At 47.6% G+C, this 24,875-nt stretch overlaps 1 protein-coding gene, 1 long non-coding RNA gene and 1 other non-coding gene across 3 annotated transcripts in view; 1 reads left to right on the top strand and 2 right to left on the bottom strand.

Moving 5' to 3' along the window:
* The first annotated feature begins 6,892 nt into the window (after window positions 1-6,892).
* Window positions 6,893-24,875, top strand: part of TMEM44 (transmembrane protein 44) — a 33,059-nt gene continuing 15,076 nt past the window's right edge. Inside the window, exons 1-9 of the mRNA XM_090275535.1 lie at window positions 6,893-7,295; window positions 9,717-9,843; window positions 11,356-11,449; window positions 12,586-12,752; window positions 12,943-13,029; window positions 15,208-15,378; window positions 17,035-17,175; window positions 18,258-18,362; window positions 23,801-23,959. Of these exons, the coding sequence (XP_090131661.1) occupies window positions 7,153-7,295; window positions 9,717-9,843; window positions 11,356-11,449; window positions 12,586-12,752; window positions 12,943-13,029; window positions 15,208-15,378; window positions 17,035-17,175; window positions 18,258-18,362; window positions 23,801-23,959 (1,194 nt within the window). The 5' untranslated portion in view covers window positions 6,893-7,152. The remainder of the gene's footprint in view (window positions 7,296-9,716; window positions 9,844-11,355; window positions 11,450-12,585; window positions 12,753-12,942; window positions 13,030-15,207; window positions 15,379-17,034; window positions 17,176-18,257; window positions 18,363-23,800; window positions 23,960-24,875) is intronic.
* Window positions 15,739-15,845, bottom strand: LOC150021119 (U6 spliceosomal RNA). Its single transcript, XR_016513926.1, has one exon. It is a non-coding gene; the product is annotated as a U6 spliceosomal RNA (small nuclear RNA).
* On the bottom strand, window positions 15,860-20,512 carry LOC150021118 (uncharacterized). Its single transcript, XR_016510672.1, has 3 exons — window positions 20,051-20,512; window positions 19,551-19,696; window positions 15,860-18,475 (listed from the first exon to the last, which is right to left on the bottom strand). It is a non-coding gene; the product is annotated as an uncharacterized LOC150021118 (long non-coding RNA).

Here is a 24,875-nt window from a genome sequence, read left to right as displayed (position 1 = left end):
AGGCTCTGTAGCTTCAGCTCCACTGGAGAGGACACTCCAGCTTCATCGCAAGATGTCGATTCAACACGGGAGGAGACAGATACCTTGTCACTCCCGAGTCGGACTGCACAGCCATTCTCGGCGGTGCAGATAGACTCTTAAGAAGCTACACCATCGTCTCTCGAGACGGACGGCTGCCGACGACGACGACGATTTGTCTTTTTATTACTGAGTTACAAAAGTTCTTTATACATTCTGGGTACAAGTCCCTTGTCAGATTAAAAAAACAAAAACAACTTGCAAATACTTTCTGCCATTCAAAGGTTGTCTTTTCATTTTCTTGATAATGTCCTTGAAGCATACTTTTAATGTTGATGAAGTCCAAGTTTATCTGTTTTTAATTTGGTTGCTTGTTCTTTTGTTGTTATATTTTAAAAACTATTGCCATATCCAGGATTACTAAGATTTACCCCTGTATTTTCTTCTAAGAGTTTTATAGTTTTAGGTCTTACATTTAGGTCTCTGGTCCATTTTGAGTTAATTTTTGTATATGGTGTGAGGTAGGGAATGGGCCGGCTTCATTCTTTTGCTTGTGGATATCCAGTAGTCCCAACACTTCGTTGAAAAGACTAGTCTTTCCCCATTGAATTGTTTTTGGCGCCCTTGTTGGAAATCTAACGTAAATGTGAGGCCTTATTTCTGGATGTCTACCTTTGATTCATGGACATGAATGAGGAACAGTTGTGAGGATTATCTCTCCGACGACTATTACTGGTAAGAGACGTCTGTGTAGATGCCCCACCCAGCCCCATATCCCTTAGCCTACTTGCAGTTCACCTGCAGCCCTCTGGGCAGCTTTCCAACACAAGCCCGCTGTCTTCTGCTCTCCTGCCCCTCAGAAACTTGCTCAGCCTGCACACAGGGCTGCCTACAAGGGCTGGGGATTCACGCCCCCAGAGCAACCCTCACACGGTGAGGAATGGGGTCTGGTTAGTAAGTACCCCAGCTTCCCCATCACTCAGTGCATAGATCCTACATGTTCCTCACGAGATCCTAAGTGGAAGTGAGCCCCACTTGCCCGCAGCTAAAACTATCATTAACTCACCTTCGTTGCCTTTCTCCCTTTTCCCTGTCTTTCTTCACTCCCCCACTTCTGCTTCACGGAATTATCTCCCAAGTTAACTAACTGAACCAAAGCCCTTTGCTTAGTCTGAGGAACCCAAACTAGGACACCCTGAAATGAAAATTTCTATTTTCACCTTTGCTTCTGCCCAGAATGTTTTGTTAAGCCTCCCTTACAGTTTTTTAAAAAGTATTCCTACCCTTGTGGAGCATAGTACTTACAAATTGCAATTATTACTTTATTGTTTTGACATTTCCCCCCAGCACTTTTCTTTACAAGGAATGTACAACCCACTTAAAGTATAACCTGCTATATATCTGTCATCTGTTTACATTTCAGGAAATTAGGTGGAAGTTAAAGTTCTGCCAAGAAGCCAATAACAACGTGTTTTCTTGGTGGGTAAAGTGGAAAATTTGACAGCAAGCCAGGAATCTACTTAATGCCACCTTGTTTCCATAGCCCTTCCCCCTCTTCAGTCCGTGGAGAAGCAAGGAAATTCATTCAAAATTTCCATCCTTAATAATTTCCACTATTCATCTGTTGTGTTCAACTGGTGAATTCCAATTTCACCTTTTCTATGGTTTTGAAATTTTTCAAACTGAAAAAATGGGGGAGTGTGAGATCATAAGAGAATTAAATACTATCACAAGGGCTCAGAGTCATCCAGAAGAACAGGAAGAATTGAACTGGAAGACTAGAATCAAATGGTGACCACAATGAACAGAAGTGTAGCTTCTGTCTACTACTCTGCCTTTGCTGACTTTTGGGACATGGGGTTATCCAGCTCTCATATTGGCATGTAGGAACTTGGTAGGATGCTGGTTTCTTTCTGAATTGTAAACTGCAGTGAGAACTTACATTTGTCTTCAATAATCATTTCAATGCAAATATCTTAAGAGCTGCATTCTATTTAGTTGGCTCTTTAAAAAGTGAGTTGCCTTGCTATTAGACAGCATTCATAGAAATTTACCTCTTTAAAAAGGTAGGACTTTCCTTGTTGTACAGCTGTTCACTCCATTAGTTCTTTCCTAGCTTCTGAGCATCATGAAGTGACTCAGCAATCAGATGTTATCAATGAGGAACATGATGGGAAAAAAGTAAAAAAAACTTCATAAGATCATGCAGTGTGTTGATGACTGTTTAAAAAAAATTTTTTTAATCCTCACCCAAGGACTTATTTTTTTTTTCATTGCTTTTAGAGGAGAGGAAGGGAGAGAGAGAAACATCAATGTGAGAGAGAAGCATTGATCAGTTGCCTCCCACATACTCCCAGAAGACCAGGGACTGAGCCCACAACCTAGGTTCATGCCCTGACTAGGAATTGAACCTGCAACTCTACGGTTACTGGACGACACTCCAACCAATTAAGTCACACTGGCCAGGGCCAGATGACAGAGTCTTAAATAGAACCCAGGACCCTAACAGTCCTACCACCTGCTTTAATCATGACACTCCAGCATATCTACAATAGGATTAAGATCTGAAAATGCCATTTTTTTCAAAATGCACTCTCAGAATTGATGTCTCTACATTTATAGCACGTAAATCAAACTGATGGGAGTTTTTTTTAATTCATTGTCTGAGGAGTATCCATGAGCCCTGCCTCTCAATGATGCATTTTACATGAACATTGGGAAGAGACAACATGTCCTCAGAAGAGAAAGCTGTTGAGCTGCTGGCCTCTGTCCCCCCACGTGGCTGGGATTCATGGCCACCACCGGCTGCCCACTCGCAGGACGACCCACATTGCTGTGGCCCACCCTTTTTCAGGACAATGCCTGTGGGTTCAGTGCCTCTGCCAACAGGAAATGCCCATTTCGGGGGAGAACATGTGTTATGATCTGCCTGTTTTTCTTTTCAGCAAACTCAGGACCTTGGCCAAAAATAATTAGCTTCTGGGCTGGGGAGCCTGGTAAAGGAACTGATTCACTTCCTGAGGACTGACCCTGTGAAGAGCCCTCCGGAAGGTACTGGGACAATTTGGGAGGGGTTACACTACCTAATCTTAAGTGTTCCTTGCAGGGTGAGGTCCTGGCAGCCTCCTGCCCAGGCTGCCCACTGCCTCTCTCACCTCACCTCCTACCCTCTGTGGTTTGCTGGCGGCCACACTCCTCCCACCTCCAGGAGGCCCTTTGCAGGGCTGGTGCCATGGCCTCGTTGCCAAAAGCAAACATTCCCCAAAGCCCAGCTCCTTCCGCAGCACTCCACACACACAATGTTAGGTGTCACCAAAGCATTGTAAATGTGCTCCTACTATAGTACATAACAGATTTGTATGAACTGTTTAAAAATCAACTTATTCATTCAGTAAATATTTTCTTATTATGTATCAGGGACCGAGCTAGGAGCTGGGGATATAGGTATGAACTGAACAACTCTGGCTGCAGGATGCTCACAGCCTGGTAGAAAGACAATGCTCCTCAAGCCTGGAGAGGTGTCCTACCAGAGGAGGAGTGTGGTCACAGGGGCTCGTGCCTCCACAGGACCAGGGCAGCCAGTCAGCCTGCAGAGGGAAGGCTGTCCATGGAGTATCTCTGAGTTTGGCTTTAGACATGTTCAATCAGACATGCAAGAGGAAATGTCGAGTAGGCAGCTGCACACGTGAGTCTAAAGTTTGTGGGTGGGATTGTGACCTGGAGATACTCATTTGGGCAGCACAGGGACAGGGAGAGTATTTAAAGCCAGAAGACCAGATGCTTCTGGCATCTGGTAGAGAAGAGAACCGAGAACTCCGTGCCTCCACCATTAGCTGACCTTCCTCCTCACATTTTTTGGAACCATTTTCTTTTGAATTGGCTCTAAAGCTCTTCCTAGGAAAGGCAATAACAATGATTTCTCCCAATGACCTGGGCCAGGTGTTCTATCTGCAGGATTTCTAGTAATCACAGTAACTCTAAGGCAGGTACTATCATCCTCACTTAATAGGTAAGAACACCCAAGTGCAGAGAGGATTAGTTTTTTGACACAAGACACAGCTGCCAGGAGGTAGAGTGTGAATTCCAGAGGATGGGGATTTTGGATTGTAGGTATTTATTGTTTACTGATTATGAGAAACTTGGGTTATATATATTTTCCCTTTTAATTTAACCCTTTAATCTTGTCTTAGTTCACATTCATTTTATACCACTTAATCATAATCATTTTATTATGTTAATTTTGGCCCCTTTTGTTTAGTAACACATTTTAATTTTACCTTTACTTGTTTGATTGCTTATTTAATGTCTCTCTCCTCCACTGAACTAACTGTAAGCTCCACAAAGGTAGGGACCTTGTCTGTCTTTCTCAACAACGTGTCCCCAGTTCACAGCACAATGCCTGACACAGTGTTTCATTTCTCCTGTGAGTGGCCATAACTTTTTTAAATGAATAAGCCATTGAGAAAACAGTCAGTTCCTCAAAACCTTACACAGAGTCACCATGGGACCCAGCAAGTCCACTCCTAGGTGTATGCCCAAGAGAACTGAAAACCCATGTCCACACAAAAACTTGTACATGAATATTCACAGCAGCATTAGTCGTAGTAGCCAAAAAGTGAAAACAACCTGAATGTCCATCAACTGATAAATGGATAAATAAAGTGTGCTATCTCCATACAATGGATTATTATCCAGCTATAAAACGGAATGAAGTGCTGATAGAAGCCACAGCATAGATGAAAGTTTAATAATTAATGCTAAGTGAAGGAAGTGAGTCACAAAAAGGTTACCTATTGGATAATTCCATTTATAAGGAATGTTCAGCATAGGTAAATCCATAGACCCAAAGGGAGGTTTGTGGTTGCCCAGGGCTGGGAATGCTGATGGGAGTGGACAGTAACTGCTTCTCATCCTGGTTTTTTTGGCAGGTGAGGAAAATGTTATAAAATTAGATACCAGCAGTGGTCGCACAATTCCATGGATATATTAAAAACAACTGAATTGTATACTTTAAAAGGGTGAATTTTATTTGAGAAATTAACATTTTCACAACAACCTTGAAAATGCTTCTCATTTGTTCTTCTCTGTTCTTCAAGAATGAACACTTTTTTCTTATTTTCTTTCTTTTAATCCTCACCCGAGGATATGTTTAGGGAGGAAGAGAGAGAGGGAGGGAAGGAAAGAGGGAGAGAGGCATGGGTGTGAGGGGGAAGCTCTGACTGGTTGCCTCCCGTTTGCGCCCTGACGGGATTGAACCAGAGACCAGGATATGTGCCCTGACCAGGGCGAGCTGAGGACCTTTTGGTGTATAGGATGATGCTCCAACCAACTGATCCACTCGGCCAGGGCTTTGGTTTTCTCCATATAGATTAAGTACATTTCTTATTAATTTTATTGCTAGGAATTTTATATTTTTAATAGTATTTATATACATTATCTTACTTTATTTTTAACTAGTTTTGCTGATGTACTGTAAAACTATTAATTTTGTAGCTGGCCATATAGTTTTTTAATTGGTTTTCTTAAATTTTATAGAAAAATAATCACAATCTGAAAATGATTATTTTTGTAAATAAACTTATAGCTCTTTTTTGTTTGTTTTTCTTTTTAGTTCTTGCCTCACTATAGGCCCTAGAACAGTGTTGCCTAATCCATGATCTACAGAACTCTGGTATACCATGAATTTGGAAAATGTCAGGTACTTTATCTTCTTCTCACAGGCTCACAAGTTATACCCGAGCGCATTAAAAGTTATATGGTAAAGAAACCTAGTTAAACTTATTTAACCTTGCATCACTAGGGTACTAGGATTCCAGAAATTACCCATTAATGTACCACAGGACGACAGCAGCCCCAGTCTCAAATGTCTCCATCCCCCAAGCCTTTTAGCCTTTCCTAGCTGGAAATTCTCCAGTTACCATGGCTTATAAAACCTGTGTTCATGGATCAAAGTTAGAGTAACTCTGGACAGCAACTTCCAAACAACATTGAAAATGGTTGAAAAGGCATCCTTTGCCCTGACTGGTGTGGCTCTGGTCCTTTGGGCATCTTCCCACGGATGGAAGGGTCACCCGCTGGATTCCAGGTCCAGGGCACAAACTTGCAGGCCAGGTCCCTGGTTGGGTGCGAGAGGCAACCAATCAATGTGTCTCCTCCCTCTCATTCTCCCTCCCTTCCCTTCTCTCTAAAAATAAAAATTTTTAAATCTTTTAAAAACATAAATAGAAGGGTTACTTTTATGGTATATGAAGAAGCTCTTAATAAAGCTGCTATTTTTACAAATGAAAAAAAAAAAACACAGGCATGTTCTTTAAGAAAACTTACTAAAATCAACAGGAAATTTAAGCATTATGATAATAGTTTGTTTTCAAGAAAAACAGTCCTGTGTACCTCAAGTGTGGCTGGATGGAAAGGGGCACCTTGGCTGCTGGGGCAGCAGTCTAGGAAGCCTGGCTTGGGAGACGGAGTGGGGCGGAGGGTGCCATTCCAGCTTCAGAAAAGAGTGAGAGAAGATGGAGAGGCATTTGTTCACAACGCGTTTGTCTCCTCCCTCCCGACCTCCCAACACACCTTTGTATTGTACCCTTTTAACTATCAGGACCAGGCTCCATCACCTCGGGATCCCCGGCACCCAGGAGCTTCGCCAGGCGCGAAGTATGCGTTGTTTGGCCCAGAAAATGTGGTGGTTTGATGAACTGACTAAGTGCCTTACAGTGACCCGGCAGGTCACTATATTATGCTCACACCGCGGGTTTGGGGAGTGGGTGACAGCGAGGGGGTACGTCGCTGCGGCCACCGGGCGGGGGCCGCAGCCTTTGTGCGGAGGCTGCTCCCGGCTCCCGCCGCTGGGGGGCGGCCTCGGGCCCGCGGACCCCCGACAATAGCGCGAGGGGTGGGGAAGCTCCTGGTCCCGGAAACTTTAACCTCAAGTCTTGGCAGCCGCTGCCGCCGCCAGCTCCTGGGAGCGCAGAGCTGGACTTGCCCTTCTCCCGCCCGCGGTCGGGGAGCTCGGCAGGGCTGTCGCAGCGGAACCTAACCCAGAGAAGGGGCGAGGGGCGGCAGCGCCCGGGGACTCCGTGCGGGTCCCGGGCACGCGGGAGGCTCTGGCCCTGGGCCGGCGTAGCCGAGCCTGCCATGGGGGAGGCACCCAGCTGTGCGCCTGCGCCCGCGCTTTGGGACTGGGACTACCTGGACCGCTGCTTCGCCCACCACCGCGTCTGCATCTCCTTCGGAATATGGATCTGCGCCTGCTGCTGCTGGATCGCCGCCCACGCATTGTAATGGGGACCGGGACCGGGACCGGGCGGCGCCAGGGTGGGGGCGGGTCGGCTGCAGGGAACGGCGGAGAATGGGACACTACCCTTTACCGCCCCCTCCCTCCCCAGCAATCCCCTGTTAGAAACCTAGAGGGAAGGGAGCAGAACAGTTCCAAGATCGAAACTAACATTTCGCTGTAGACTGAAGTCGGATATTTCTTTCCGGATAACACGCACAGGGAGGCTGGGCTGTGGGCCACAGGCGGAGGCTCGGTGGTGCAGTGGACAGGGCCCTGGTTCTATTGTCACCCTTTCCTCATTGACTAGATATGTGAGCTGGGCAGGCTATAAAACCTCTGGGCCTCATTGTCCTCATGTAAATGGGGATGACATCTCATAGGACTGAAAGGGGGAGAATTAAAAGTTAGCACTGATCTAATGCTTAGTTAAGTGCTCATTAAACATCATTACTATTGTTTCAGCTCTGCCATCAACACTTGGGAGAGAGCAAGGACCTTGAACAAGTCTCTTGGTGTTTCTGGCCTCAATTTCCCCAGGCCTTCTTAGCTGGGAAATGGGGAATGGATGATCAGTCTCTGGTCACAGAGTGGTTTGGTCAAGGGTCACCATAACTGGGCTCTAAGGGTGAAGCGTGGCTAAAGTTCGGTGGATCATACCACCCAGGTGTATCCTGGCAGAGGTGAAAGGACTGGCACCCCCAGGAGGCTAGCACTACCTCACCTTGGGCACTTGGTGAAGGTCCCTCTCAGACGTTTGACAGTGTTACAGATTCTCAGCCTCACCACTCAGTCACTGGAGAGGGCTAAAAAGACACTAGTGTTGCATTCATTAACTCATGTAATCCCTGCCACAACCCAGGAGGTAGGGACTGTAATTACCCCCATTTAGATCAGGAAGCCCCAGGTTCTGAGAGGTTAACTAACTTGCTTGAGTGAATGGGAAGAACCAAGACCCCAGATCCTATTAGAAGAGGGCAGGCCTGTGAGGATTAAACTAGCCAGACCAGAGGATGGAAACTTAGGAGGCACCTGCTGCGTACATTACTTCATTTGTTCCTCATAGCCACCCGCTGAGGTCTGCATTAGCAGACATTTCACCAACCTGGAAACCAAGGTTTGGCGAGAATTAAGTAATTTTCAGGAATGCCCAGCCAGTCAGAGAGCAGAGCCTCTGCTTTCTCACCTGCCTCAGGTCTGGACACACTGTTTTTAGGACTTTGCCATCCCTGAACCTTCATTTATCTTTAGGGATTGTATCTCCTCCAAACTGTGTGGGCTGGGTTAGGGTCAGCCCGGCATCCCTAACCCCTGAGAGCTGGAAAATGGCTACATAGCAGCAGCGTACCTACAGAACGAAGCCTCCATCAAGCTAGGAGCCCCACCGTTAACTCCCCTTTCACCATAAGCCTCAGTTTTCTCCACTTTCAAATGGGAGGTTTGAGATCAATTTTCTCTAATCTGGGTCTCACTCAGAAAGTTTCTAATTTAGAGTCTTCACTTCTAGAATTTGAACCCGTTTCAGGAGCCCAGGAACCCAATTAAAGGTTGATCTTCCTACTGTGAGCTTCAGGCTTCCCCTGGCAGGTCAGGGGCTGTTTGGGAACCTCATATCTTCCATCCTCATCCCTTATTCCCAAGGGCTGAAGCTCAGAAACGGCCAAATGGCCCTATGGATGTGGAGTAAGTGCCACCCTGTGAGTTGTAAGGATGAAGGAATGAAACCAGAGCTGCAGTTGTGCCTTGTAGCGGGGAACTATCTAGAACAAAGTGTTTCTGAGATCCAATCAGTGATGCTGACAGAGACCTCTAGCCCCTTCCAGCATGTTCTGCCTTCCTGAGCTTGTGTGGGAAGGAGAGGGTGGAGGCAATAGGGAGATAACCCAGCAAGTCTTGGCAGGGGCCTTAGGGAGAGGTTAGCCCAGAATTCCATGGCATCGATGTGCACCCAGAATGAAATCAGCTTGGATATAGGCCGGCAAGAGCCTGGCCACTCCATTATACAGATGGACTAGAAGGATTTCACTTTAATTTCAAAGAAACAAGTTGCCTTTTTAAATTTAGGCAGTTAATTCTGCTCTGCAGTAAACGGCAATGATTGGGTTACTTTTATAACCCTCCTGTTTCCTTTCATGAAATGAAACCTGACAGCTGATTTGTCAGCACTGAAAGGTGGTCATGAACTTGAGTTGGCCAGATTTATAGGAGGAAAGAAATTCCTCTTCATTAGAGAGGCGGGTCTGGGAGCCTTTTGACCCTTTCTTTTCCAATCTGTTAAGCTAAATTCAAAAACAGTGCTGAATACCTGGGAGAGAAGGTGCTTCGAAAGGACACACAGTCACAATTGCCTTTTTTCAGATTCTTGCTTTGGGAGCCCAAACTTATAGCTCTCATGTTTTGTCCACACCCCTATCTGTCCCCACAGGCTTCTCTATCTGAGATGTACAAAGAAATCCAGAGAGGACCAGTCGGCACTTTGTGCTGCATGCTGCCTCCTGACCAGCCTGTGCGACACAGTCGGCGCGATTCTGGCCAGACAGCTCACAATCCAGGTGTGTCAAGCTTATAGGTGACCACGGCCCATGTCTTGTTCCCTCTCCATGCAAGGCACAATCTGCCTTGGGGCTTGTCTTCTAGGTGGTCTCTTTGTCCCCCTCCCGTGTGCTTGTCTGGACAGCCATGTGGCTCACTGATCACCTCCTTCAAGTCTTAGCTCAGAAGCCACCTTCTCATTAAGGCCTCTCATGACCGCCCCTTACCTCTACCACAAACACCCTCACACTGCTTTATTTTTTTTCCATAGTTTATCCCCAACACACCATCTGCTTTACTTACTTAGTGTGTTTATTGCTTATTGTGTTTAACCCCTACTAGAACGTCAGTTCCACAGGGGCAGAAATTTGTCTTCACTATCCACATTACTTAAAACAGCAGCTGGCACATAGTAGATGCTCAATAAATAGTGATTGTTGGTGCTGTTGTTTTTAGAGCCCAGGCGCAGCCCCAGCTCATGCAGGGGTGCCTGGATCATTTCCCAGGTGGTGATGAGAAGCAGTTTTAAGTTTTCCCAAAGTCTAGGCCCTCAAACAAACATGCATAAGAGGGTCCTATTCCAAAACAGTTATCTCAAGGAAAACCTGTGGGCTCCCCTGCAGGGCCACCTCATAGGGCTGGTCCTGACCTTTCACCCACCCAGCTGGACATTCAGGAGGGTAGCTTAGTAATCAGGACACAGATTGGGAGAATTTTCACCCCTGCTTTGAGGAGTATTGTCTTAGAAACAGATCACCTTTCATTTTGGGTGCCTGTTCTCATTGGGTGATAGAAAATAATGAAGCCCAGCTCAAGTCCAATCATAATAGCTGACATTTATTAAATACTTCACTCCCTACTTAGCACTAAGGGCTTTTTACGTATTAACTCATTTGATCCTCAGATCATTCTATGACATGAATACTCTTATCTTTGTTTCACACATGTGGAAACTGATGCACAGAGAGGTTAAATAACTCCTCCAAGGTCACCGTCTAGTCAGTTGCAGTGCCAGGAGTCAGACCCCAAAAGGCATGCTCTTAGCACTAACCATACCGTCCTAGGAGCTAGTGCCTTTATAGGTGGGTATATTTTACTTTCCTCCAGGGACTGGGCTAAGCACTTTCCATGTATTGACCTGTGTAATCTGCTTACATGGTAAGGGAGGTACTGTTATTAACCCTGTTTTGCAGATGAGGAAACTGAGGCCCAGAGGCCAGTGGCTGGGCCACCGTTACACAGCAGAGATGACACAATGCGGTGGAGAGAGTGTGGAATAGGAAGCGTAGGGCTGGGTTCCTGGCCTATCTCTACTGATGGGCAGTTTCATTACTTGAGATGAATCATTTAATAAGCACCCACTCCACCTCCTTATTGGTCAAATGGAGGTGCTCTCGACTGTTCTTGGGTTTGGGAGGCATCCCTGGGAGCACTGGTCAGTGGAACACATGTGGTAGAGGAGATCCAGGATGAGAGGTGCTGTAGTTGCTGGGAAATGTTTGAACATTAAGACTGTCTCCATTTGCTCCCAGGTATTCACTGGTGCCTACCTAGCAGCTGTTGACTTGATGAACTTTGTGTTCATTCTCTTCCCGGTCTGCAGCTCCCGATTCAAGCCTAATTCAGGTGAGTGTGGCCATCTCTTCCTGTCTTCATTCATGCTGTCATTCGTCAGCACACTGAGTGCCTGAGCTTTGTCCTGCCTGAGCTGGAGCTCTGCAAGGCACAGATCAGACAAAAGAATGAGCCAGAGGAGGGAGACAGGGCCCTAAGCAATCCTTAGAGCTTCTAGTGAGGAGCTGCACAAACAACCACAGTGGGCACCAGGTGTCAGGGAAGGGGGTGACGTTGGAAATGGGACTGCAGGGAAGAGCATTCCAGGTGAAAAGAACCATGTGAGCAAAGGCCAGAAAGAGAGATGGTGTCTGGCTTTGGGGGTGAACAGCGATATCTCAGTGTACAAGTCTGATGGTGGTGGGAGGTAGGGGTGGGGTGGGCCATGAAACCCTACAGCTTCCAGAAATGGGTGCCAGGAACGGGCATGGGCCATACCAAGCAGAGCGGGGGCTCTAGGCAACTGAGATGGGGTGAGCAGTCAAGTATGTGGGATGGGGGCGTTCTTGAGAAGGAGCAGCAGTGTGCGTGGACCCTTGTCCGAAAGGAGATGCCTGTATCAGTGGGGTGACATAAGGTGCCCTCAGCTGCTCGGTGCTGCCCAGAGGAGAAATGTTCTTAGGATTTTTCAGAGGAGCGTCGGTCTTATATTCCAAGGGGCCTTTCAAAGATGATGCTCCTTGTCCTGCTCAGCCTGTGTCCTAGCACACACATGTTCACTCACTGATGCATTCACCAGGCTTATGCCAGTTCTGCTCAGTGCCAGGACCTGAAGAGGCTGTAGAAGCTGCCAGGGCACAGTGCCTGCCCACAGAGGGTTCCAGCCTAGGAGAGGTGACCCTGTGCACTCAGATACATATGTGATAAGGGAAATATTACCCTGCTTTGAACATAAAAGTTATAAGAGGGCCAGGGAAGGAGAGAGTACCAGTCATGTGTGTGTGTGTGTGTGTGTGTAGAGGGGATGAGGATGGGGAGGAAAGACTTCTTTATAGAGGTGGCACAACCATAGAGACTTTAAGGGTTGGGAGGATATGGCCAGGAGATCAACATGGGAACCTGTCCTGGCATCAGGGCTGGGTCAACACCAGTTCTTCCCAGCCTGCCGAGTTCCCAGGAACCACATGGGATTTTGGTGTCTGTTGCAGGTCACAGCTCCCAGGAGAGGAAGAGGAGGCAGCGGCTCAGGGCCAGTGTATTTGCCCTGATCCTGCCACTGAGCATGGGCCCCTGCTGGGCCCTCTGGGCTGCTGTCCCAAAGGCTCCAGGCCTTGTCCAAGGGCCACAGAGGAGGCTGCTGGGAAGACTGCTGCAGGTGATGCTGAGCTAGCTGCAGGGATGAAGGAGTGAAGTCCTCTTCCCATCTCAGGACCCCAACAAATGCCTCAGGGGTGGGGGTGAGCAGGGTTAGCCTTTGTTGGGAGGAGCCTACTAAAAGCAGGAAAACACAGGTCTGGGATGCACAGGTCTCCTCAGGGTGCTGAGTATAACACCTATTCCCACAGGACAACACGGAAATTTTTGGCTACCTGCTGGGTGGCATCGCTGCCTTCGGCTCCTGGGCTTCCCGGATCCCCTTACTTTCCAGAATCGTGAGGCTGGGGCTGGGGCTGGGGTGGTGGGTCATTGGGGAAGGTTTGAGGGCATCTGGGAGCATTGTTAAAGCTCCAGGTCACCAGGACAGACGGATGGCATCACCTCATGTGTGTGGGGGTGGGGTGTGTAGGTGCCTGGCCCAGAAGAAGTCCTCTCACAGGAGAGCCCACTGCATCCTCTCCATTTCTTATACGAAATGAAAAGCAGGCTCTCAGGGGAAAGCCACCTGGGTTGGACCAAATATCCCATTAGGGAATGAGAAGGCTTGAGAGGATAGAATCATGGAGCTACTGGGGTTCTGTGTGTTCAAGAGCATCTTATTGGCAGATGTCTTCCAGGCGTCTGCGGTGAGGGGAGACCCGTGCTGGCCACTCCCAGGGGGATGCAGATGTGAGTTGAGACACTGTGCTTGCCCTTGGGAAGCTCACAGCCCCGCGGAAGACACAGAAATGCAGAGCAGGACAATTTAATGCTCTAAGAAATATAGCGTCAAACATTTGGGGTTTCAGAAGACGGGAAGTCTCCCACACTGTTCAGAGGAGTGAGGCTGACAAGTGTTCACACTGCCAGGCCGGTGGGTGCTGGGGGTGCCTTGCTTGCCTCTGAAGGGAAGGTGGGGTTGGAGAGGGCAGAGGCGAGGGAAAGAGGAGAGCACACGGAAAAGCCACCAAGGCAAGAAAGAGCAAGATATTATGGGTGTGTGCACACATGCTCTTCCAGGGAGACCTTGCTGAAGGAATAATGGCCAGGCCTAACATCGGAAACATAACAGACCTGTCATTGAGTCTAAAAAAAAAAAAAAAAAAATTCACTTGCCCAAGAGCATCATTTGATAGCAGTTCCAGAACGGGATTTGAGAATGTCCAGTGCTCCGTTGGTCATTTGTGGGAAGCTGTAGCCTATGCTGTGACAGCCAGAAACCTCACAGGACATAGGGTCTCATCAGCAAAGGTACTATCCGCAGATCAAGGGAGAGTAGAGTAAGAAACACTGCTCTCCCTTCAGTGACCCCTGGGACAGGTCTCCAGGGTGGCATGGAGGCTGGGAAACTGGGTCACATGAGGATCTTAGAAGAAACTGGTGCAGTGCTCTGACCACCTGTATGAGTTACTAGCGCTGCCATAACAAAGTGTCACAAACCTTGAACAACAGAAATGTACTATCTCATAGTCCTTCAGGTCAGAAGTCCAATATCAAGGTGTCAGCAGGGCCACACTCCCGCTGAAGGTGCTGGGGGAGGATCTGCTCCAGGCCTCTCTCTGAGCCTCTGGAAGTTCCTTGGCTGGTGGCAGCCTGACTTCAGTGTCCCCATGGCATTCTCCCCGTTCGGGTGTTTTCACGTGACCTTCCCTCTGTATGTGTCTGTGTCCACCTTTCCCCTTTTTATAAGGACATAATCCTATTAGATCCTGGCTCATCCTGGTGACCTCACCTTAACTGCATCATCTGCAAAGACCTTATCTCTAAATAAGGTCACACTCAGGCTCTGGGGTTGGAACTTACACGTTTTTTTTTTGCAGGGACACAATTCAACCCAGAACAACACCCCACCTCAGATAACCCAGGCCAGTCCCACTGCTGAGTCCCTCACTCTGCTTCACATCCTGAGATCAGCTCCTTCCATTATTTAATAAGTTGTTACTTTGGTAACAAGATAGAAGAACATCAGCCCCATGAGAGCAGGGGGCTTGTGTGTGTTGTTCCCACTGTATTCCGGGAGCTTGGGGCCTTTACGTGCCAACAAACACTTGTTAATGAGCAACGAGATTTAGCCTGGAATAAAGAAAGCTCATGGATGTAGGGATCAGAAGGTCTGTCTTGGGGCAGAAAGAGCAGCCTTGTTCTCTGCAATCTCAGAGAAAAGCACCAGGAAGAGGTTATGGGAAGACCACTTCCCATCCATGGGTTAGACACTTTGCACAGTGCCTGGCATGTTAAGAGCAATCAGTATATTGTTATTCCTACATTAGGAGGTAGTGGTCTCCCCATCACTAAAGGCATTCAAGCCTGGTAGCCCTTTGGCAGGAAGATAAGTGCACCCTAGGGAATTTGTCTTGGGTTGAGGGTTTGCCCTCCAATCTGCTGTGCCACCGGGACCCTGGGTCTTAGTTCTCAGACAGCTGGGGGCGGTGGCAGTGTTCCTCCCTGCCCAGCTCTCTCCTCTCTGTGCCCAGTGCCGGGGTAAGACGTTTTCCTCCATCCACCTGTGGGCTCGGCTCCTGTCGGCTCTAGCTGACCTCCTCTACGCGTCAGCCATCGTGGCCCATGACCGGTGTCCTGAGTACCTGCTGCGAGCCACCCCCTGGTTCCTGACCTCGCTCGGCCGTGCTGCGCTGGACCTCGCCGTATCTGCCCAGGCCCCGGGGCACTGGCCTGCCTGTCTCATGTCGTCCCTGCCCTTGCCATGCCCTCCTTCCCCCTTGCTAGGTGGAACTTTCCCTCTGTGGCCAGGGAGATGGTTTGAAGGCAGGGGGAGGCAGACACAATTGCAATGTGCAATTTTGTATTTTGTTTGTTTCTTTCTATTTTATTTAATTTATTTTTATTGTTTTTCTATTACAGTTGTCCCACTTTGTTCCCCATTGCTTCCCCCCCACCCCACCCACCCCTTCTCCCACAGTCAATCCCCACCCTATCGTCCATGTCCATGGGTCATTTACACATGTTCCCTTACTAGACCCTTCCCCTTCTTACCCCCCTTCTCTAAAAATATGGAGCGTTTCACGAATTTGCGTGTCATCCTTGTGCAGGGGCCATGCTAATATTCTCTGTAGCATTCCAATTTTAGTATATGTGCTGCCAAAGCAAGCACTCTTTTTTTTTTTTTTTTTTTTTTTTTTTTTAATAAGAATAATTATCTCTTAGCTGGAGCTCTGTGAAACAGCAAAGGGGGCTGTGATGGTTTCTGGCCCTGGGATCAGAAGAACTAGGTTCCAGTCTGTTTTGCTCCTGACCTAGGCTGGTCCCTGCCTTCTGTGAACATGTGTTCCCCCACTTGGCCTTGCCTTTCTCACAGGAAGGCAGCGGGCGTTGCAGGCTGACCTGCTGTGCAGGGGTAATCATTCCCTGGTCTCTCTTTGGTACTGGAGCCTGGGTTGGGGAAGCAGAGATAAAAGGTGACCAGGGCTGCCCTTGATCAGTGACTGTGAGCACCTTCCTGGTTCCCCTGCGGTGCTGCGTGATGTGCTGACACACCAGTGACCTTGGCATGAGGACCTCAAGGGCAACTAAGTGCAGACAGTGGTGGGTGGAGATGGTGTGTGTGTGTGTGTATGAAAAACCTGTGGATTTAGCATAAATAGTTCAGAAAATGCTTTTCCCATGTATTATGCTAATTGGCTAGGGAATGGGTTGGGGGAGGTAGGAGAGTGTAAAATGGGGATAAATGGTGATGGAAGGAAAAAATCCAGAGAGGGTGCACTCTCTCCAAAGGCTCTAGGGGAGACTCTTTCCCCTTCCAGCTCCTGCTGGCTCCTGGAGTTTCTCAGTTTGTGGCAGCTTAATTTAATTTCTGCCTTTCTCTTCATGTGGCCTTCTTCCTTTTGTGTCCCTCTGTGTGTCCTGTCCTCTTATAAGGACTTCTATCATGGGATTTAGGGTCCACCCTAATGCAGCATAACTTCATTTTAAATAATTATATCAGCAAAGATCCTATTTCCAAATAAGGTCCCATTCTGGGCTTCCAGACGGGTATGAATTTGGGGGGCAGGGGTCACTATTCAGCTTACTTACAAGTATGCTCCCTGTAAGAGCTCTTCAAAGAAGTTTTTAAAATGCTGTTGTTTTCCTAAGCGCTTGGGAGAAGCAGGGTCTTACTGGTGGAAGGCCCTGAGGGGAAAGTAGAGGGAGTCAGACCTGTCCCTGCCCTCAGATAAGCTCCCTGGCCTCCCGGCCCTGGGGAGGGAGAGCCCAGGGTGGGAAGCTTGCTGGGGTGCAGAGGTGAAGGCAGCACTGGGTGGCTGAAACTCTCTGCTTCCTCGGACCTTAACTCCACTTCCCAGATCATTTTCCTTTGCTGCATGATGAAAAGCAAGACAAGGAGGGCCTTGGGATTTGCCTCTGAAGCCAGAGAGAGCCCCGACACCCAAGCCCTTCTGACCTGTGCAGAGAAAGAGGAGGACAGCAAGGAGGTGAGGATCCAGGCAAGGCCTCACAGGCTGCGAAACCGTGGCCCCTGGTGTTTGCACGTGGAGGACACAGAGGCAGGCCTGGGGTGGCGCAACCCTCTGAGCGTGGCCACTTGGTCGCTCTGAAAAACTATTGTTCACGCCCAGTGCCAGGGGGCCCTGAATAAATAGGATCCTCCATCTTCCCAACCACAACTTATTTTTTAAAGTTTTTTGAACACTTAATAAACTTCATTGTATTTTTAGCAATGTAGGTGAAATAGTCAAATGTCCACTTATGCTATTTAGTAATTTACTCATATATATTTTAGTTTATATGCTACATAACATGTAATCTGACTGGTGGGTATGGCCAAAGGAATAGGGGTTTTTATATAGGTACTTGGACCAAAGATCCAAGTTCCTATGAAGGCTCTCATGGGAGGTTATTTTCATTCCATTCTAGGAAATATGATGAAATTACATCCTAGTGCGGTGCTAAAATATGGCGAGAGCCCTGTGTATCTGGTTGTCCTGAGGGGGGCAGTGGAGCCTTTGCAATCTCTTCAGCTTTCCTTAACAGGAGTGGTTCTCAAAGTGTGGTCCTCAGATCAACGTCATTAGACATGCACCCAGCTCTGCCAAACCCTAAACTCAGGGTGTTTTACTAAGCTGGTCCACTGGGTGCTTCTGATGTCCACTGCAATCTGAGAACCGCTGCTTTACAAAAGCATCTATTGAGCCCCTGCTGCAGTGGTTCCCAAACTTTAGAGTCATCTGCGAGGCTTTTAAACTCTCCAGGTCATAGCCATACCCATTAAATCAGACTGTCTGGGAGGAAGGGGTCAAGAGCTAAACATCAGTTTTGTTTTCCAAGATGCCTTGGTGATTCCACTGTGCAGCAAAGTTTGGGACCCACCGACCTACTGTGACCTCAAAGAGATAAGATATATTTTATAGAAAGCAGAAAGTAAGATGTGCCATAAAAGAAAAAACAGGAAAAAAAAAAAAAAAAAAACACTTTAGGGATTTTTTGGGGGAGAATATAGGACCTTGTTTTAGAAAATGTCTCCTGACTTAAGAATTCTCCTTTCTGTCTCCCTGTGTCTGCTTGAAAGACTTCGGATTGGGTGCCTCTCACAACACTATTACACTGCAAGTCACTCAGGACAATGACAGCCATCAGTCACTACATGGAGCTGACCATCGAGCCGGTACAGCAGGTGAGTGGCCGTGGGCCACAACCAGGTATCCAGAGGGTGGGAAGTAGTCATGGAAGGCTTCTTGGAAGAGGTTACACTTTAGCTACAGGATGGGCAGGATGAGGCAGGGAAACCTGACAAAGAGAAAGGAAAAAACAAGAGAAAGATTTAAAACAAAAAACTAATAAGAAGGGGGAAAATAGAAAGAGGAAGGAGCTCTCTAAGATGTCAGTGGGAGGCAAATGGGGAGACTTTGGGAGGTGCCAGGGTGGAAAGGAGGCAAGGGTGATGACATGACAAGGCTTCACATGACAGAAGCTATCATCCTGGGGTGATGGGAGTCTAGGAGGCTTCAGGACTAGAGACTCAAGGTCAGATATGCATCTCAGAGCCATCACTCAGGCAGCATTGGAGGACAGACTGGGGGAGAGGAGGCTCCAGTCAATGTGGTCAGTAAAGGACAGTTCTAAGTCCAGGAAAGGTGTGGTGATGTCGGAACCGAGGCTGGAACAGGGGGAGAAGCGGAGGTGGAGAGGAGAGAGTTGGCAGGCAGAGCGTTGCAGGGCGTGAGGATGTGGAGGTGAGGGGGACAGGGCTCCAGATGTCTCCAAGAGTTCTGGCCTGTGCGGATATCCTCAGGAGGAAGAGGGTTAAAGAAAAAAGGGAGACAGGTGACAAGCCCATGTCCCACCACCCCACTAAGACTCTTCCTGTCGAGGTTACTGGTGACTTCCAACTTGCTAAATCCAGGGGTCATTTTTGTCCTCGTTGAGATTTAACTCACTTGGCCACTAGCTCCTGGTGATTTCTGGGTCCCTCACTCTTCGGCCTTTGTGGCCACTGTCATGGGTTTTCTTTCCCTGTCACTTCTTCCGCTTCCTCCTGGTGAGCTTGACCTGAAAGCTGCAGGACCCTCTTCTCTCTGTATCCTCTTCCTCCCCTTCTGTAACCGAACTCAGGTCTGGCTGCCTGCCACTGTGAAAGCCAACACTCGAGAGGCAGGTGCTGATGTAAAGGAGAGTGGTTTATTTTTAGGTGCCGGCCACCTGAAAGATGGGGGACTCATGTCTCAGAGCCCATCTCCCAGCAAGATGGGGGACTCGTGTCTCAAAGCCTATTTCCACCTCTCAGTGGAGGCAGAGGTTTTTATAGGAGGGAGAGAGGAAGTAGAACAAAGAGATCAAGGGAGGGCATTGAAAAGTTCTCTACCTGCAGATGAGCACAGTCCACTCCAATAAGGCAAGTGACAGGCTGTGTGCATCATCCTGGTTTAGTCATCCTGGCTTCATGTCATCCTGGCTCCATGGTTGAAGGTCAGCAAATCTCCCAGAGCTGGGATGCCTGAAGGTCAGAATCTGTATCTTTTGAAGTTAGTTCCTAGGCTTCTTATACAATCATGCTGTTTACCTACAAGCTACTATTAGAGTCAGCACTTACAGAAACAACATCAAGAAAATTGAGAAAGCAAGGACAGACTGAAAGCAGAAAGGTTAGCTAGGAGGTTATTAAAATATTTATGGAAGAATAATGAGGGCTAACAAAGCAGTGGCTGTAAGGAACAGAAATGAAGAGTGTATAGCAGGGACAATGGAGGGTAGAATGGGAAAAAAAAAATGGTGGGATGGGTTACAATTTCCCACTGTTAAACCCCCATCCCAGTTTTGGTCACCAGCTGCCTATTCAGAATCACCACTTGGCATCTCACCTACCACATCCACTACAGAATTCTGGATTTCCATGCCGAGACCTCTTCCCGTCTTCCTGATCTCAGTCAAGGACTCCATTGTCTGCGCAGTTGGTCAAACCCCAAATTCCTCTCCCCCTTCTCACTGCACGCCTGTGCCTGTCCAATCCATTTGCAACTCTATAAATGCATGCCTTGTACTACTTTTTAAATAGATCCAGCAGCCTCTCTCCCTCTTTCCTCTCCACTGCTATTTTTGTCCCATCCTCTCCATCTGCAAGAGTCTCTTACAAATGTAAGTTACATCTTGTTCCTCCTTTGTTTAAAATATACCTCTGGATTCCCATTTCACGAAGAGTGAAATCTAAACCCCTTGCATAGACTTCCCAGACCCTACCAGCCCCACGCTCCCTTCCTGGCTGCCTCCTATTCTCTTCCCCTCTTCACTTTTCTCTTGAGGCACAGGATTTCTCTTCTTTCCTCTGCCTGGATGCTCTTCCTTCTTGATCTTTTTTTTTTTTTTTTTTAACATGGCTGCCTTTTCTTGTCTTTTGGCCTTCAGTGAAAATATCACTTTCCCCAAAGGCCTTCCCCAACCATCCGTTCAAAAACAGCCTCCATCTCTGTCATATTACTTTATTTTATTAGCTTTTTAAATGCTCTGCAATAAAACCACTCTCCACAACCTTTTACTTTTGTTTGTTGTCGGTTTCCTGCTGGGATATAAACTTTGTCCCCTTCTTTGTTCTTTGCGTAGATGCTGGTGCATCACATCATGTCACAGGGTCTCTGGAAAGTTGTGTTTGGAACACAGAATGCAGTGGTCAGTACCCCCACTGAGCTGCACACGGGACATACTGACAGAGAGTTTGTGCCTGAGACACAGGTTTAACTATCTGTTGTTGTGCCTATGAACTTGGGTGCAAGTAACCCGCAGGTGCTATAAGTGAAGTTCAGGGATATTTGGAGCTTGTTTTCTCAATTAACAGCCCACTTCTGCTGTTAAATCCTTCCTCCTATGGGAGGGTAGGTGGGTGCTGGGGAAAGCACAGGGAGCCCTGACAGCATCTGGCCAAATTTTTGCACAAGATATTTTGTTTGTTTGTTTTGCACAACACATTTTAAAATCATGGAACTTCTGAAAAATAATAATGCAAAGATGCATTTACTTTTACCCTTGTGGTACCTGAGTCTTGAGTGGATTCCTGCTGGGGAACAGACTGCATGACAGAAGAAGGTGTTCTTCCTCAGTTCCCTTCCCCTGAGAGCAGCTAGCACATTTTTGAGCAAATACTTGGCATCTGGCCTCTTCTTTCTTTGTCCACCAGAGGGCAAGAGGTGTCTTTGAGATAGCTCCCTGCAGGGACCCTGAGCCCCATATCCTCTGGGCCAGAAGCCGCCCCACTGGGCTCTAGGGCCTTCATTCCTATGATGCGCTGTTTATTGATGGCAAACTGCTTGCCAGGCTCTGAGGAAGTAATAACAGCTAATACTTCCATGATGCTTATTTTACTGGTGTAGTGCTTAGACTACTGGTCTAACCGTCTTACATAGATTAACTGTTTAATCCTCACAGCCAGCCCCAGAGGTATTATCCTTATTTTACAGATAAGGAAAACACAGCACATGGCACAGAGAAGTTAAGCAACTTGCTCAAGGTCACACAGTTTGTCAGTGGCAGAATTCAGATTTGTCTCTATGAGTCTGTAACCTTCACGACTCTGCCTATTGCCCTTTGCCCTAGTGCCTGACACCAAGCAAGCACTTGATAAATGGTTGTTTCATAAAACTACCATTAACACAAATTTTCATAATAACCTATGAGATAGATACCATTATTTCTATTATTATTTATTAATAATTAATAATTTTATAATTATTTTAATTGAGGCACAGGAAGGGTTAAGTCACTTTCCCAAATCCCATAGTTAAGAAATCACAGATACATGTTTTTAAACTAAACCTGTTAATTCTGAGACCTGAGCTTTTCTTTGTGTGTGTGTGTGTGTGTGTGTGTTTATTTTCATGATTTAGTATTTTTAAAAATTGTTTTTCTATTACAGTTGTCCCACATTTTCCTCCATTACTCCCCCCCAACCAGCCCTGAGCTTTTCTAAAGAGAACTTACTCAGTGCTGCCATATCATGCCAGCTCGGTTAGCAGATTTTTTCTTTTTTTCATGAGAATGTCCCAGTGGGCAAGGTTACTGTCAGATAGGCACCCTGTTGCCATGTGTATTGATACATGCCCTGTTTGGAAAGCAAACCATCTGGAAGAGGGAAGAGCCAGAGCCACAAGCTGCTTAGTCATTTCCCCAGTGTCCCCCTGGAACACTTGTCCTAAGGAGAGACTTTTCAAGAGATGCAGCCAGGTTCAGGATGAGCTGAGGGCCCACAGGCTGGGGGTCAGGGGGTCAGGGGATCAAAGGATTGGAGCATTTGAAGTCGCAGTTCTACTGTTGACTCAGGTGTGGCCAGGCTGGGAGGTTTTTATAGAATCTGTCTTGGTTGCCTGGGAGGCTTCCGTTTCCCCCACTTCCCACATCCTGCCCAGGGGCTGCCCAGGACCTGCCTCTGTCTCCTTTGTGGACCTTCTCCACCTGTCCAGCTGACTCCAGCATGAATCTGCCCTCACGCCGGAGTCACCCTCCAGTCACGCTACTCACGCTCCAGTCACACTGGCTGGAGTCCTGCGTGATTTGGGGTCCAGAACCAGTAGGCGTTCTTATGTGTCCAGGACATTTACATCTGAGCCCTGGGACACCACTTCAAAGGAGGAACGTAGGGATTGCCACCCCCTTTTTTAGATTAAGAAACTGAGACTCAAGGAGGATTAATTTCTTGCTGAGGTCACATGGTTAGTTGGCTAAAGATGTGGTCCAGAAAGCAGGTTTTTCCCCTGCAATGTATCAGTGGAATGACTGCCTGGCTCTGAAACCACAGGCCTCACAGCTTCAAGTGTGTTTAAGGAAGCCCTTCCCCACTCCCATGAGCCCTGTGGGGAGAAGCTCTCTTCTGAAGCAGAGAGAGATAGAGAGATATAGACAGGCAGACTATTGATGGAATACAGATAAAAAGATGAGAGATATGTAGAAAATAAAGATAGCTGGTAAGTGATAAAAAGATAGGTGATAGATTAATAGACAGTGGGCAGATTATAGATGATGATGATAGATAGATATGGAAGCTCCCTTAAACCTTTCCAGCTCACTTTCTGCAGCTGGTGGGTGTGAGTGGGTAAGGCCTCCACGGAGTGCATTTTTGGCAACAGCTGTCCACATTACAAAGGCACATACCCTCTGAGCCAGCAGTTCCACTTCTAGGAATTGAGCCTTGATGGGTACCCTGAGATTTTGAATGTACCACACTGTAAATTACTGTAGTCAGTGGTTATTGTAAAAGCAAGTGATTGGAAATACCTCCAACGCCCATCAGCAGGGGACTGCTGAACACCTATACAATGCTACCAGAAAAAATTTAGATGCAGTACTATCTGGGACATATTCAGTGAGGAAAAAAAAAGACGCATAAGATAGTGTTGTGCATACTACCATGTATGGAAGTCCGGAGAATTGTATATGTGTTTGATCGTATATGTTAGACTCTGATGGTTACGCAAGAACCGGAAAGGACAGGATGGCTGGGCCTCCAAGTGGAGGGAGGCATTGTACTCTACACCCTTTCCTTCCTTTAGAATACTGGAGTATGTGAGCGCTTTGACAAATCAGAAAGAAAGAAATAGTGTCCCTATCCACCCTTCCCCACATACCTTGCAGGCCGGCTGCAGTGCCACCAGGCTGCCAGGCGATGGACAGATGAGCACAGGAGGCGCGTCCCTGCAGGAGCCCCCCTCGTACCCTCCCATTCGAGTTATCCAGGCCCGCGTGTCCTCCAGCAGCTCCTCCGAGGTCCCTTCCATCAACTCTGACCTTGAGGTACACACTGTTGCCTGCTTGCAAGTGCATGGTCGTCCACCCTCGTGACCCTTGCCCGTGCACTGTGGTTCGCCAATCCGCCCACGCTAACCTCACGCCTGCTGAATGACTAAGTCTCTGCTGCCGCCTGCCTGAGGAGCTTCCCACAGTGACAGTGCTGAGAAGGGCTTTCCGTGGTCAGGCTGGTCGGGGAAACACTGCATAGTGCAGGGCCATCATGAAGGACCACTTGCACATTCATTTACAAAAATAAGTGCATGAATAATAAACTTTGAAAGGGTCTCAGGGATTCCCAAACCCACGAGACCATGGAGGCAGAACCCCCCCCCCCAAATGCCAAGAGCACCAGCTGCACCCTGCGGCGCCATCAGGGTCATATTTGGGGCCATGCAAGCCTGGCACTTCCCTAAACTTTACCTCATTTTGATTTCTGGGTCTGTGAACAAAGCATGTGACCTCCTGGATACCACAGACAGGTGCAGCCCTCACATCTGAGCTGTCCTGTCACTCTCAGTCGCACAGCAGCGGCCTGCAGCCCTGTTTACCAGGAGGCATCCCTGAGTCTGGAAATGAGAACAAAGATGGTGTAGGTCACACGGCAGGAAGGTGTCAGCTGTCTTTTTGGAGGGGAAGGACTGTCCTTCATTCTGGGTTTGTGTTCTCCTACTTTTCAATGTTAAAATGCCCTTTTATGAAATGATAATACATGGTAGTGGGTGTTGAGTTTTTTGTTTTGGTTTTAATGGCCTTATTTGACAAAATAATCCATTAATCATCCTAAGTAGGTCCCCCAAATTTATTAAACTCTTAGTGGACCCTGAAGTCTGAAAGACTCAGAACCACTGATCTTTTGGATAAAGTCCAGATTCCTTAGTGTGAGGTTCCAGACCTTTCACACCTGCCCCAGCCTTGTGTC

Source organism: Furipterus horrens, unplaced genomic scaffold (genome assembly GCF_987537825.1).
Source record: "Furipterus horrens unplaced genomic scaffold, mFurHor1.1.pri manual_scaffold_1, whole genome shotgun sequence".
Classification (NCBI taxonomy): domain Eukaryota; kingdom Metazoa; phylum Chordata; class Mammalia; order Chiroptera; family Furipteridae; genus Furipterus; species Furipterus horrens.
This window is presented reverse-complemented; position numbering and strand designations above follow the sequence as displayed.